Here is a 15278-nt window from a genome sequence, read left to right as displayed (position 1 = left end):
TTCAAAACCACAGCCTCATCTCGATGACTTACAGTACAAGAAGAAACAGAGCTGGAGATTCCCAAAAAATGCTAGGGAATTCACAGAAAGGAGACAAGGATAGTCAAGGGCATACAGAGGACAAAGGACCTTAAGAAGTGTTTCTTCAACAGACACTAAGGTCAGTAGAGTACTTTTTCCCCTCCTTAGGTTTCCAGAGGCAATACAAACCTAAGAAATATCCTAAGAATAGCAGGACAGAAATTTAGCATCAAGCATATTCCAGTTCTGCCTTGATACTTGTGAATTTTTTCCCCAGAGTTTTAATTAAAAACAAAAAAAGAAAATTTATTCACTAAAAAAAGATAGCAATCCTGTTATTTTCACCAGTCAACAGCGAACTCAAATGCATCAAGCAGCAGGTGCATAATATCACTAGAAACAAGTCTGAGAGTTACTTGCAGACAAACTGCCCTCCAGCTTAGGGCAGATGGGACAGCAATGAACTAAGACTACAAGAGAAAGTGAAAGGATGGATGTCACTAGAGATTATAAAAACAGACAAGGTCCTGGTGAACACCATTCCTGGTGGGTATTCCACTGGAAATATCCTACATATGTCTCCATTAGACCCTGTCCTACAACATTGCTTCTAGCAGGCAGAAGAAGATGCTTGAAGGAAGATTTGTCCTGGCCCAATGTTAAGAACAGAAGCTAGACCAAGGTGGGCCCCTACCTTGATTCAGAGACCAAGATGCCCCGTTCCCTAGAGCTCTGCTCATCTTCTTGCTCCATGCTGCCCAGCTGGAAGCTGGCTGTCTTGGAGTGTGTATGGAAATGCTGGTGGCTCTCTCGGAATGAGCGGACATGGCTGCACACTGTCAGCAGGAAGTTGGTGATATCAATCTCTTGGAGCAGCTCCTCACAGTAGTCCATGGCTGTAAGCAGGTCCTGGGAGCTGATGCTGTGTGACTGCTGAAGGCTCTTGAACAGCCCTACAGACCAAGCACATTGCCTGAGTGCCTTGTCACAACAATGCAAGGCCATGAGAGCTGGGCAATAGCCACACAAAAGCTCAGCACAGAATAGCATTCAGGGCAGGTGTTAGGAGACAAGACTCAGTCAGAACACACAGTGCTACATGTTAGCCTGGGCTTATGTCATACCAGAGTGGCCTGGGGATCTGCCACCTGGAAGGCAAGAGGAAGTAGTCAAAGAAGGGATTCCCCTCCAGAGCACTGCATAGGTCCAGGAATAGCCTATATAAGGCCTATAGGGAATATGTAGAGCTGTTTTTAAATCCCTCCAGGTGGGAGATCAGTCCCACAGCTCCTCCCTTAACTCAATATAAGATAACAAGAAAAACGAGACACTGCTTTCTTGAAAGAAGATCCAGGGTCTGGCCCTAACCCAACCCTGTCTCAGCTCTCATCACGTCGCTCCTCACCTTTCACGTAGCACTGGTGGGAATGCTCCTGCAGCAGCGTGCAGTAACTCACCAGCTCCTTGTGCTTGTGGTCTAGCCAAGCAGCAGCAGGAGGACGTTCCAGAGACTGGGACCTGGAAAAGAGAAGCTCAAGCCATTGGCACCAGTGAAGCACATTTTAGACTATATACAGCTCTGGGATGAGTAAAGCAGGGCCCTAGGGCATGTGCAGGCTATGGCTGCTATATGGCCAAGCCAAGAGTATGAAGCAGGGCTAGAGCCAGCCTCTTGCTAAGGCAGCTTCTCTGGTTCCTGTGTAGGAATCGAGTATGGTTGGTATTACCTGAAAAAGATGTCTCGGGGAGGACGGTGTGACCGTGGGCTGACAAGCTGCTCTCGTAACAGCTCCAAAGAGCAGCTGTAGATGTAAATGGGGCAGCGAAATCGGCGGCACTCTCCTAGCTCAGACTGGGAGTTCTGGCGACAGAAGGAGATGTGCACATCTCTCCGTGAGGGGGCACTCTGTTCTCCAGGGTCACGGCTCACTTCTGCAAAAGAAACAATTCTGAGATAAAGGTTTTTGATGGGCTCCTTCCTGGACTGAGAAGCCACAGCCCCTACAGCAGCACCCATGTGTAGGTATCGGTTTCATAAGCTTCTCACCACTCAAACCTCAGGGGCCTGTCTCCCCACCCAACACCCAACCACTCAGCCCAGTGCTTTGGCCACATGGATCCCCCTCTTGGGCAGCCTCGCTGACAGCACCAGAGGCTGTGCAATCAGGTCCCAGATACCTCAAGACCTGTGCCCTAAGACAATGTGCTGCTGCTAGTGTCAGTCTGCATCATGACATAAGAGCCACTGACTTTTCAGTGTACCCCATACTGTCATTCCTAGTAGCTTTTATATACCTGCAACCTCCCTGCCCACAGGGAGCCAGCCTTAGGCCATGGAACAGCTCACATCACACTCCCTCCCTGTGAACACCATGAAGAAAGCTGTCTGAGGCTTCACTATGCCCCCTTTGTCCTGACTGACTGCTGACTGTCAAGCAGGAACTGAAAGGCTGTAACAACTTGTTATTCCTCCTACCTTAATCTGCCCAACAGCATGCCCAGGAATAGCAAGGATATTGACACTAATACTTTAGCAAAATGCTGTCCTGAGGGAGGTACCGTGGGCTGGTGTTATGCTGAGGGTAGGTAATGGCACTGCAGCATCCCTTTCTTCAGCCTCTGCCCTGACTTGCTCTGCACAGACAGGTCCCAGGGTATTCTCTCCAGACTGACTCCCATCTTTTGGAGGTTTGTCTAACCCACAAGCCACCAGCTTCTGTACATCTAGAAGAAAACGAAATAAAATCACCCTCCATCCAGTGAGAACAGTTTAACTCCTCCATTTACATTCCCAAGATTGCAGATCTCCCTGCTGTCTCCGTGAGTGTGAGCAACTCCACAGTGTTACTGAGCCTTGCAGCCTTCACAAGCACTTCAGTGGAAGCCAGACAAGTGCCAATGCCAAGAAGTGGGGACTCTCCCAGACCACCCCATTAGCAGCCTCCTTACTCCATTCATTAACAACCCTACTGGGAAAACAGTCCAGTGGTAGCAGCCAGCAAACAAATCAAAGCCACATCCCCTGCATGAAACAATGTGGGCAGCACCATGTCCAAGAAGAAAACAGCAAGACATTCAGCACTTTGCACTACTATATTCATGGTCATATGGTACAAAAAGACTGGGTCTAGACTTTGCTGTTCAATTCTTGTTCCATCCTCCAAGATCCAGCTCTGCTTCTGCTGTTTTCCTGAGGAATAACTAGGGACTTCTACCTCCTCTCACACCCCACAGCAGGTGCCTCACCTGAGAAAGTGGCTGGCAGGAAGGTCAGGAACACGTGCTGAGGATTGACCAGCTTGGCGTAACATCGCCACTGTGGGGGACAGGGCCCTGTGGTGTCACTCAGGGTCACTTCATCCTCAGGCAGCTCTGCATTGCCGAGGCTCTGATGAAAGAGCAGAGGCTGGATAAGCTCATAGCATGTGGCAAAGGGCTGCCTTGAGGCAGATAGCAACAACACAGAGCAAGTTCTTCCATCCCCTGCACCATTCTAGAGCAGCCTGGTGCCAAGAAACACAGTAGACATAGACAGGAGATGCTCAGCCAGCTTTGCTGGGGCTGGTTCTGACCTCCAGACAGTGACTGCCCATGGTTTCTGAGGAATCTCTGCTGCCTTGCCTTCAGAGAGAGCTTGGAAGAAGGACAGCAGCATAGCAGTACCTGCAGAGTACTTGTGGAGCCAGTCATATCCCTGGTGCCATTGCTGCCTACAAGATGATAGGACGCAGAAGCATCCTGCTGCTCCAGGGCCCCAGAGGCTTTCAGCATTTCTTCTGAAATGGAGCACAGAGGAAACAATCTGAGAAACACCTGCTGAAGAAGAGACTGAAAAGCAAAGCTCTTGAAACACCTCAGCTCCCAGTGCCACTGCTGCCACACTGCTGGCTCTCACCTCTGATCATGGGGAGTGTGAAGGGGGGCTGATGACCATCACGATCTCGTTGCAGAACCTGCTCCATGAAAGCCACATGATCAGCATCAGCCATGGGGATCTCCCGGTCACTGAGGTCATGCTGCAGGCAGCCATGGAATAGGTTTAGTAGCATTTCATTGGGCACAAACGAAGAGTCCTTGGTCACCTCCTCATTCTCTGCTCCAAAACAGAACCATGGAAGCTTCAGAGACAGCATATCCACAGCCACCACCTGCCCAAGCCCCCAGGAGACAACCCTTTGCAAAGTGACATTTCCACACAGCGAGGAATTTCCTCCAGCACCTGCAAAAAGCTGGACTGGAAAGTTTTGAGGAATCCCTGGAGTTCCAGCCTCATCAGCTACCCTGCACTGACTCACCCTGCTATTTTAACTATTCTGGAGATGTCTGGGACTAAAGACAAGAGACCACCAACACAAAGCAACAGTCCAGGTTTAATGTTTTCGAAAGTGACTCTTTCAAAAGAATAATCTAAAGGAAGACAGCAATACCTGCACAACCCTGTGGCTGCAGAAATGGGAACAGCAGCACCAGGCTATTGAAAGATGCATGGTAGTTCTCAAACACCTGCTGCCTGGGGAAATGAGCACACAGATGCTCATAGCCATGGAGGAAGGACAAGAGGAGGCAGGTGGTGAAGAGGTACCTACCTTTTGTCAGCATCAGGAAGAACATTTCAACCTGCTGGCATCTGGGCAACAGTTTCATGAGGTTGAACTGGAATGGGATCTCATGCACTCGAAAACCAGCCCCCATGTCTGGATCTGCAACAAGAACTGGGAATATAACACATCTGTGGGCACCACTTAGCCCTGCCTCACAGGCCATCTCTGCCTGCAGATTGCCAGTCCTAAATGCAGTGTGGGCAGCACAAGTCACACTGCACAGTAACACTGCCCCAGCTCCCTCTGTTCAGGAGGACAGATGGATACAAAGAATGAATGTGGGAAAAGGCCAAAGCCTGCTGGAGGCTGCATCAGGTTGTGAGCTACTGACAGAGGGATACCTCACTGTAGGAGTCCCTTAGGCTTATTGCCACTTTCACAGAGGGAGGGGAGCCACCACAAGGCTTCACATAGCTTGGGAGCAAAAACTGAACATCAGTGTTGCAAGTAACACTGGTGGAGAAGAACAACCATGCTAGGTGCCAGAGGCAGCCTGAATTACCAGGGTAGTCATGGACAAAGACCCTCCAGCTCTTGGAGGGTCTGCCATCTGGCAGGCTTCCCACTTCCTTGCAGGCATTTCCTGTCCTTTTCCTCAGGAAGGAGTCTCTGCCTTCCAGGCACTGACCTTCCCTGGCCCTCCCCCCTTTCCCAGGGACAGTGATATGATCCAATACAGTTGCCTCAGGTCCTGTACTCAGCCTCTGGGATGATTCTGGCTCTCCCAAATACACCTTGTATAAGCTGTGTTATACACTGGTGACAAGAAAGAAAAAAATAGTGAGATTCTGGAACAGATTGCCGGACAGGGGTGAACCCCCACTCCCCCTGGAGTTTTTGATGAATGATGCTAATCATGTCAGCTCAGATACCGAGTCCTATCCTGAAGGAAAAGGACAGACCAGACCTCCTAATGTTGCTTTCCCTTTGTGGGCTAATAGAACATTCACAGAGGGTCCAGAGATGAACAGGACCACCAGAAAGCAAGCATCCCACAAACTGGTCTGGAAACTGTGTCTTGTAACTGAGAACAGAGGATGTCTTCTTTCACATCATTTACAACTCCTGTATAACCATCTGCCCAGACATACCCTGCCTATCACTGCATAGGTGAGCTCATCTTCCACCTGCTTCAGAAGATAGTCCCTCTCACAGAACTGCAGAATGGTTGACGTTGGAAAGGTCCTCTGTCCTCTGCAGGTCATCTAGTCCAACTTCCCTACTCAAGCAGGGTGACCTAGTCCCCCTTCAGCCTTGGCAGAAAGCCTCAATGCTTTCTGGCCTTTCCAGGATGAAGCTATTCCTCTGGCAAATTAGTACAAGTGCAACAAAGTGAACCCCAGACACCACAGTCTAGAAAGTTGCTGTCAAAATACCTGCTCCAGCTTCCAGAAACCTCTAATGGGCCCTGAGACATTCAGAGCCTAGCTGCCTCTTTCTCCAATTAAATGTGCTCACATGCTGGACTCACCTTCAGCAGCTTTGGTGTCTGAAGGAGGGCAGACCCACTCCTTGTTCTGGCACAACTGGCTGATGTACTCAAATGTCAGCATGGTGGCAATGCATGCAAGGTCCCGGGGATAGAGCTGCAAGAAGCAGTCAAGGCTCAGCTGTATGCAGCACAGTAATTACCCCCCAAATGCACAATGTAAAAGCAAGGAGAGGAAACAACCATAATCCCATCCCCTGACCCATTCTCACTCATTGATTCATCCTTCTCTACTGGCCCTCTCTATGAATCCTTGAGCCTCTTTACAGCTTTTTCAGGAGGTGCATTGGCAGGACTGTCTGCAATCCCTGCTCTGGTCCAGTTTGCTTCTTTACAGCAGAATGCCTCTTGAAAAAGTAATTTGTATTTCCCCACCTATCCCAGAGCACCATTACATCCACTGCCTTGCATTCCAGAAGCCTTTTCTGTACAGGGACACAGCTCCTGTTTTAGAAATCTTGGGCTCTTTTTTAAACAGGATTCCTATGTTTTATGCTTTGCAGTAACTCACCTGCAGTGTTGCAGTGCACTTGCAATAAACTCTTCTTCCTCCCCAAGTAGCCTATGCCCCTACCCTTTCCAGGACTCACCGCTTTAGGTATTTTCTGGTAGGGCAAGCCATGGAGATGCTTCCAGTTCTCAGCAGTACTGTGGACATAGCCACTCTGTGGCTCTACCCAACATTCAGTAACCAGGTTAAGTTCTGTGTCCACCTCAATGGCTTCTACTTCTGTATCATTGTCATCATCTGTGGAAAAGCTGGAGAGAAAAAACAAGGCAAGTCTTGTGAGATGGCACAGAGCCAGTAACCCACTGCAGCTCCTCTCAAGAGCTGTGAGAGCAGCCACATAAACCCAAGGCTTGCAGGCAAAGCCCCAGCTAGGCAGGTCTGGAGCGGTGACTCCACTGTCAGCCTTCCCTGGGAGCAGGGCAACAGCCTCACCTGTCCTTGGTGGAGGTGGAGTGGGGTGGGAAGAGGATGTATTGGACAACACAGGTGTGCTTCTCCTTGCTACTGCTGCTCTCGCTTGAGCCATCAATCTGGAGAGGAGACACTGTATGAGCCTGGCCAGCAGCAACAGTCCACACCTACTCAGTGCCCCCCTACACAACATAGCCCCATCACCCAGCTCTGCTGGAAGTGTAAGCCTAGCCCAGCACCAAGAACTCCTCCAGGACAGCATGTCCCTGCAGCAAAGCAGCTAACTGCAGATGAAGAGAGGAAAATGCCCAGCCCACAAACTGCTTTACTTCAGGGTCTTCCTTTACATGTCAAGGGTGCTAGAAGCAGATGGGAGATCCCACCACAGGAAGGTGAATCCACCTCAAAAGAAGTAATGAAGGATTGTGTCCCCACTGCAGCACCCAGGCTTACCTGTATGGGCAGCTCCAGCACCATGTTGATAATGCCATCCCCACTGGATGCAAAGTGGAAACCCTCTGACAGACGAACCCTGGCAACAGAGAGGCAGGATGACATGGAGGACTTCTCTATCCCTACTGCAAGCCTTAAATAAAAGAATAACTGTATCCTTCACCCCGTAACACCTTCTTTCCCAAGACAGGGAGCTATACACAGAGAATGTGGAGATGTGACACTTTGCACAGTACAACCTGTGTGAAGATCAGCACAATCACAGGCAAAGTTTAACACCTCTTGCCCTTTCATATGTGTTCCAAGACCCCCATTCTCCACAATTGCAGCTGTAGAACTGGGTAAAGCACTGGCACAAAAACCTCTAGAAGTTGTGTAGAGGAACTAAACTCTCTGTACAGCATCCTCAACTGTTAAGATATAATAAGGCCTCAGACACACCCTGCCTTCTTTGCACCCCAGGACTAGATGTGCAGCTTACTCTGTGAGTGTGGAAAGTAGCTGTGCTACAGCAGTGATGGGCACAGCTGGTGCCAGCCCTGACTGGACACTCCAGATCCATCGTTGATGATAGAAGTATCGGGACAGCGAGGCCAGTGTGGAAGAGGCAGTACGACTGGCCACCATCGTCAGTGGGCCTGACACCGGCGGATGCTCCAGGTTGAGAATGAAGGGGGCTCGGTAGTCAGAAGGCAGCTTCTCATACCTAGGAGAGGGCATAAGTGTAGCTCACTGAGGTGGAAAGAATGCTCTGCTTGGGGCCAGAGCTGTCTGGATTCACAGCCTTCCTGATGGTTCCAGGACAGAGCTCTCCAGCAGCAGAACATGGTGAGCCCCACAGAGGATCCTGCTCAGACAGCAGTACCTAAATTCACTTCTGCATCAAATTAGTTAGAAGTAACAAATCTGCCTGTCTAAGCCCCGCCATGCTGTAAGACACAGCCCTCCCAGACCACACCTCCCATTCCCAGCCATGCAACCCAAGCCCAGCTCAACAAGAACCAGCTTCAGGGCACTCTCATCCTGCAACTGCAGCACCATCCACAGATTCTCCTCCCTCACACTTCCCATGTCAAGGAAGCTGTGTTGATGTCCTGGATCTCCATCACTACCTGATGAGTAGCTTCTCCAATGGTTTGTGAAGTACAACAAGGCAAGGTCTGTCTGAGAGGGCTGACTGGGCCCCAGCCACAGGTGGAGACTTGGAGGGAGAACTACTGCCAAACATTTTCCTCTTTGCTTTTGGGGTTGCCTCCTTGCTCTGGACCCTGTGAGGAAAGCGCAGCTGCAAGATTCGGTCCCGTAACTCCTCCACTATCTGTCATGGCAAAACCAAAAGGTAAACGTGACCAACTTTGTTTGGAGATACAAGCTGCTCAAAATAAACTTCTGGAACAAAAGGAACAGAAAACTCCTTAAATACAGAGATGATCAGGAGTTAAAGGTCATTTTACTTTTGAGGCCCTAGCCTCGAAGATCAAGATGATACAAAGCTCTCAGGCCCACATTTTAACAAGTACAAACATTTTTAAAAGCAAAAGAGAGGTCAAAAATAAGCCAAAGACAATTTCAAGGCTGAAGAAACCACCTTCCATAATTCTGATGAAAAACAAATTAATTGCATGCCAGCTTCTCCACAAACACAGTCTGAGTACCCATCCTCCTTCCCCCCCTCCTGCTCTCCTCAACAGCCAAGTAAATGTAAACTAGTACATATAAGACAGGGACAGACTGTTCCTGCAGCTGATGTGTTTCCCCAGCTGATGTGTTCCTCCACCATCACGCTCATGCATCAAACCTCTGGAGCTCAGATTATTTGGTTAGACTAATTTTTTGCAAGATACTTTCAAAACAATTTCCTGATTACTTTTAGCAGCTCTGACTATGTTCTACCCACACGATCATCTGATCCCCACAATGCCCCGGCCTTTTCTTTGAAATTTCCATAGTTAGGCTTCATTTTATGATCTTCATTAAATGCATTTTAATTTCCTTTATCACTGCAGGCAAACAGGAGAACGGTGTCTCTCCATCTCCCTCCTCAACAATAATTATTTCAGCAACTTTCCTCAATATTTTGCCTTTTCCAAGGAAAAGAGTGTCCCCAAACCCATATATTAAGCAGAGCTCTTTTTGGCACTACAATGCCACTTAGGTTCCATTCATGGTTTCATACTGACAACACTGAATTGCTGATGGTGTTCAAGTTCACAAATCCAAGATTTTACAGTTTTCAATACTGGCCTCCAGCCACCATTGTTTGACAAAGTGTCCACAAAGCACATAGGTTGAAAGGGCAGTGAAAACCAAATAGCTTTGTGCCACTTTCCGATTTTCCCAGCTCACTGCCTGCCACCTATCTGCAGGTGGGTTCCCTACCCCCTGACCAGTAAAAACCACCAACAGCTTCTGCTTTGATGAGAACAGAGCACTTTTCCCATTTCCTTGCCTTGTTCCCCATGACAGTTTCTGTTTTATCATATACCATTGTTACTCCATTTCTACAATTGTGCCCTATATGGACTCTCATCAAAAGCTTTCTGAAAGCCAGTCTGTACCAGGTGCTTTCCTTCCCTTAAATACTGGAAATTTGAATAGCTCAGTACAAAAAACCCTTCTCCTTAAGCAAGGTAGGGTAAATTTTACTGCTATCCTCTGCAATGGGTAGCTAATTAGTCCTGTGGCAGGGAAAAAAATAAAAGAAAAAAGTTGCACAAGATACAATTTATGATCTATATACAGCTCGTGCTGCCATGATCTGGAGCTTGCCTAGAGCTGCAGGGTATGGTGTCTGTCTCACATCTTCATGAGACAGGTACTAACTTATGCCTGCCAGAGGGAACTCCTTCATAAAACCTGTCACGTGGCATTACCAGCCCATGTTGTTGGCCCAGCAACCAGCGTCCAAAGCCTGGATCCCCTAAAGACATGAAAGAGCAGATCTTCCAGAATGCTAAAGCATTTAGTGTTATCTGGGTTCATCATCTCAGAAAGTAATAGTCTTTCCCATGTTTGTCAGCTTCTCCTCACACTAACACTAAAGGTGAGACAAATGATCAAGGTTTAATGATGAATCTCTTGTTTATAACAAAAGGTTCACACAGCTTAATAGCAGGACATCTTCCTCATACTTACTGTTTTACCTAGGAACACTTACACATGACTCAGTCACTAGAGCTGGAGAAACAGTCCACACATTAACCTCACCTTCTGCATCTGGCTAGGGCAGCCCATTTCCTTCCATACAAAAATGTTACTTAAAGTCTATCTAGAAGATCTTGAAAACATATTCTGGGTATTACATTTTTCTCTCCTTGTGCTGCTCATGTTCACATTTTAACTCTAACTCCTCCTTGCCCAAATGATACAATATACATATGCAATTCACCACCTACTGAAGTAGATAGCCTGGGGAACATGTAGTACATCCATCACAAAGGTTCTTACAGATGAGTCAGACAAGTATGTGATGTTTCTGACAGACAGTATTGATTGTACTTTGGTCACAAGGACAGAATAGATAACCTGAGCCCCAGAGCTGCATTAAGCAGTGGGAAAAATGTGGTCATGTGACCAGCTGTTTTATTGATCTTTAAGTCTTTGGGCTTACACCTTTCATAAGCTTAACACAGAATTTTTGTCCAAATTGTCCCTTTCTGTTATAGTAAATTCATACCCAGCTAAGCCTTAGCATAGTAATTAGAGGATACACATCCACAGTGTTGCCTGTGTTTTACCCACCACTTCCACTTCTAGAATGTTGCACTGCTCCTACTTAGGAGGCAACCAGCCATTTCTCACCTTGTTCCTGGCCTGTGCAGGTGTGCCAATGGGGAACCCCAGCCGGAGAACCATGCAGGGAGCTTTGGAGATGATCCGCACCACATAAAACGAGGAAGGTGTGGGATCCTCAGAGCTAAGGAGGAGGGATTAAGACAGGGATGAAATACCATGGATCTTGCTGATCTGTTGTGTCAGACCAAGTGGAATCCTACTTTGTAGATCTCAACCACCCTGACAACTTGGCAGCAACACACGTCAGTTCTAGCATGCAGAAACCCCCCATCTGTCTTCTCTCTCCCTTTGGGATGTGCCTGGAAAGCAGTGGCAGCAGTTCAGAATACACATGGCTTCATATCCGCTTGCCCTGCTCTTATTGTCTCCTTTAGACATCTGCTGTTGGCCCATCATAGCAAACAGGTCTAACTGGATCTTTGGTCTGGCCATATGCCCTATTTCCCCACAGAGGACTGCTTCAGAGCCACTCACCCATGGATCAGTTTGACGTAGGAGTAGCCCTCCACCAGCACAAAGCTGCTCCAGTCCCTCAGCAGTGAGGTGAGTGCGGAGTGAGAGATGCGGCACTGGATGGTGCTGTAGCGGCCGTTGTTGCCTGGCGTGTGGAGGTGCTTGGGCACAGGCCTGCAAGGTGTGGTAGAACATTGTTCAGTTTCTATTCTTCCCCCAAAGCTCTGAGAGACTCTGCTACATTCATTCCAACTCGTCCTCTGCCTGGTACATCAGCCTTATTCCTCCACAGCAGCCAACACCCAAGTACCTCCCCTACCTGTGCCTGCTTGGTGAGAACCACATGCCCTGAGTGCACAAGGATCCTGCTCTCCAGCTCTCCACCATGTAGAGAGCACACCCTTCTATCCTTTCAGTATCCCTTTGTGCAATATATGGCTATTATTCACATAAAGCAACTAGGACAGGCTCAGGAAATGCTTTTTGGGAAGATGTTTCTCCAGCCACAAACAAAAGAATGGAATAGCTCCAACTGGATGGTCCACACCCCCTGCAATCAGGAAATCCAAACCCAAGAGGGACCTCAGAAACAATTTATGCTTCTGAGAACAGCCCTCCTCTTGACAAAGATGATTTCCTAACACACAGATACTCTCACAAAAATTACCCCTCACTATCCACCCGGTCTCACTAGTGAGTCCCTTCCCTTGGTTACAGGTTCCTGCAAGACAGCTGCAGCTCTGCAACTGGACTGAACTGGGTGCTCTGCTCTCCTAGGCTGGCCCACACTGTGTACATGAGCTCATCCCTGCCAGTTACATACGTGTCATGCTCCAGAAGGACAACTATCCGATGCATGTGCAGCCACCTCTGCCAGAAGTTAGCATCCATGGAAAGGATAGGCTTCCAGTAGGAGGCAAACTGGGAATGGCTTGAGTCAGACCCACTGTGCTGCAGGGACAGCACCTGCAAAAATAACAGGACAATATTCAGCAGGAAACCATCTGGTTCCATCCAGAGAGAGCAGGAATTTCTCTAGCAGCTGAACTGTGTAGGTCTGGAAGGCTAGCTACACCCCAGACTTTCAGTAACTGCCTCTCAGCAGAATAACTCAGTGAGTTCACAATGAAACAGGCAATAAAATACAAGCAAAACTAAATTAAGTTCCTGAAATGTCAACTTAATTAGGAATTTAACTATTTGGCATCAAGTAAAGCAACCATGGAAAAGATGGCATATGTAATGTTGTGCTTTCTGATTGAGAGGGGGAGATATAGCTTGTGTCAGCAGAGCAATTAAAACACTGAGATAACTCATCTGAGAGCTCCCATGCAAATAAGGTACCAGCAATGGGTGGCACTCGATAACTACATGTTTTTATGGCAACACTGTGATACCACCAACTGCAGCAGCTCTGCTGACACAGAAAAAAAGTGGTGGCTAACCATAAAATGGGATGCTCCAGATATACTGCGGGACACGTAACCCTACATAGTGAAAATTTCCCAGGCAAACCTAAAGCAGAGCTTAAGCAATAAAATTAATGGGATAATGCTCTTAAATTAAAGCTCCCCTAGCTTTACTATCTGTGAGTAATCTTCTATCAATGCCAAGGACACTGTAAGCAGGGAATGTAATATGCTATCACTTTTGCTCAGTGAGCTTCAGTGAGTTTGAATTTTGCTCGTACTTTGTTCAGTTTATGCCGTGGAGATGACAAGTATCTCTCTTGTACCTCCCACATGAGTGCTCAGAGCAATGAGCTTGTTCAAAATAGCTGGATAGCTATTCAGCACTTGCTGTATCTTGACCTGATAGTACTGAGCTATATATTACTAGGGCACAAGACTGCCAGAAGCAACTCCACACATATGAAGTATCCACTGAAAAAGAATGGCAAAAATAATCATGTCAGCCTCTCATGCCAGTGTCACACATCACTACAGGAGATGACTTCACATTTAAGGGACTTGCTGTAAGGCTCTGAGGTATAGCAGCAGCATTAAAGGCATAGGGTGATGTCTCAGAGAAGAGTAAGTATGGGATGGGATGTTCACAGGCACTGCACCTGAACTCTGTTACTGAGCAGGACAAAGAGCAAGAGGTGAAGCTTCAATGTCTTGCTTGCCTGCTTGGACTGAGCATCCCCTGATGCAAGACAGAACAGGCAAGAGGGTCAACCTACCCCACAGTAAGTAGCAAAGAGAGGGAACATACCGGAGTGGTAGAGCCTGGGGGGATGTAGAAGAGGGGCACCCCGTTCTTGGTGCTCTCAGGAATGGTGAAGTGTTCTGGGACTGTGTCAAAAGACTGCAGATGAACCAACATCTGATCTGTCTGGTTGATGCTGGAACAGAAGAAGCAGTTAGCCACGAAACCTCACACTCACACCTTGCTGTTCAAGTCAGTCCAGTGCCTGCACACACAGCACTCCCTGTAAAGGAGACAAGCACACAAACTTTCTATCTCTTCAGAGAAATGCTGGGATTCAACGCTTGATTACAAAGAGCATGTTAAAGAACTCAAGTGTAACAGCCTGGAGGATGATCAAAGTTGGGAATGAAGTGCTAGAAAAGGAATCTGCCAAATAGTAGGGAGTAATAGCCACCCAAGAAATTGTTATAACCCACAGGCCCTTCAGGCCTACAGACATGAGGTGCTGCTCCTCGAGTGATCATGCAGCACAGCTGCATGCACACCACCTCCATGGGATGGCAGTCAGAGTTAAAGTTTGCACAACAGGCCTGGGACTCAGAAGCAAATATATTCATCATGAAGTGATCATCAAAGACCACTTCCAGCCTTGCCCTTGGCTAGTTCTTGGCTTGCTGCCAGTCATGCCTCCTCCTTGGAGCATATCCCTTTGGGATTTTGGGGTGGGATAGCCACCTGCAGAGCATGCCAAAGAAGGAACACTGAACACTAGGAACAGCCGAGGATGGTCCAGCTCACCTCTGCAAGGTGTTCCAGAAGCGCCGGATGACCGTGGTGCGGTACAGACTAGTGATAGGCTTCCTCATGGTGCAACTGATGTCGTGCAAGATGTCATAACTTCCCTCCATCGTCACTTCCACCCATGTGCTGCGCTTTGATGGGTCCAGGGGCCACGGTGTCACAGCTAAGTACTCTATCCTCATGTTATGCTTCCAAAGCAGCACTAGCTTCACCTCCAGCTGAGACCCACCTATATAGGAGCAGAGGAGTAAGTTCAAGTGGTTTTTGATATGCAACTTGTTTGATACAAGAGCTGTAACTCTGAGCAGCATTCCCAAGTACAGCGAGGTTGATTGCCTGTTTGCTATGAGAAGAACAAAGTAATCTACAACATGTTAGCCCTAGCTGAAAACTTTCTCCTCCCCAACAGAGGGAGGCTTTGCCTACATAGTAGCATTTGTTGAACAGTTCTTTAAATGTGTATCAAGCATATACACTAGAGAAAGCAACTGAAACATAGAGGAGCTGCTGACTTTTGCAATGGGCTCTCCTCTTCAGTCTCATCTCTTGTTTCCAAGAAAACCTGCTTTGCACAGATAAGGAGGGCCTT

The 15278-nt window shown here is 47.9% G+C and overlaps 1 protein-coding gene across 1 annotated transcript in view; it reads right to left on the bottom strand.

The window, feature by feature from the left end:
- Window positions 1–15278, bottom strand: part of SZT2 (SZT2 subunit of KICSTOR complex) — a 56333-nt gene that overhangs the window by 28291 nt on the left and 12764 nt on the right. Inside the window, exons 10-28 of the mRNA XM_030454975.1 lie at window positions 14687–14918; window positions 13952–14081; window positions 12558–12700; window positions 11756–11908; window positions 11288–11402; window positions 8599–8804; window positions 7968–8192; window positions 7487–7565; window positions 7055–7152; window positions 6702–6870; window positions 6094–6208; window positions 4608–4721; window positions 3917–4117; window positions 3685–3797; window positions 3268–3409; window positions 2581–2745; window positions 1749–1953; window positions 1427–1539; window positions 716–974 (exon numbers count right to left, since the gene is read on the bottom strand). Coding sequence (XP_030310835.1) covers window positions 716–974; window positions 1427–1539; window positions 1749–1953; window positions 2581–2745; window positions 3268–3409; window positions 3685–3797; window positions 3917–4117; window positions 4608–4721; window positions 6094–6208; window positions 6702–6870; window positions 7055–7152; window positions 7487–7565; window positions 7968–8192; window positions 8599–8804; window positions 11288–11402; window positions 11756–11908; window positions 12558–12700; window positions 13952–14081; window positions 14687–14918 — 2977 coding nt within the window. The remainder of the gene's footprint in view (window positions 1–715; window positions 975–1426; window positions 1540–1748; window positions 1954–2580; window positions 2746–3267; window positions 3410–3684; window positions 3798–3916; window positions 4118–4607; window positions 4722–6093; window positions 6209–6701; window positions 6871–7054; window positions 7153–7486; window positions 7566–7967; window positions 8193–8598; window positions 8805–11287; window positions 11403–11755; window positions 11909–12557; window positions 12701–13951; window positions 14082–14686; window positions 14919–15278) is intronic.

The sequence above is a fragment of the Calypte anna genome, chromosome 8, assembly GCF_003957555.1.
Source record: "Calypte anna isolate BGI_N300 chromosome 8, bCalAnn1_v1.p, whole genome shotgun sequence".
NCBI classification, from domain to species: Eukaryota; Metazoa; Chordata; class Aves; order Apodiformes; family Trochilidae; genus Calypte; species Calypte anna.
The sequence above is the reverse complement of the archived record's forward strand: the minus strand, read 5'-3'. Positions and strand labels throughout refer to the sequence as shown.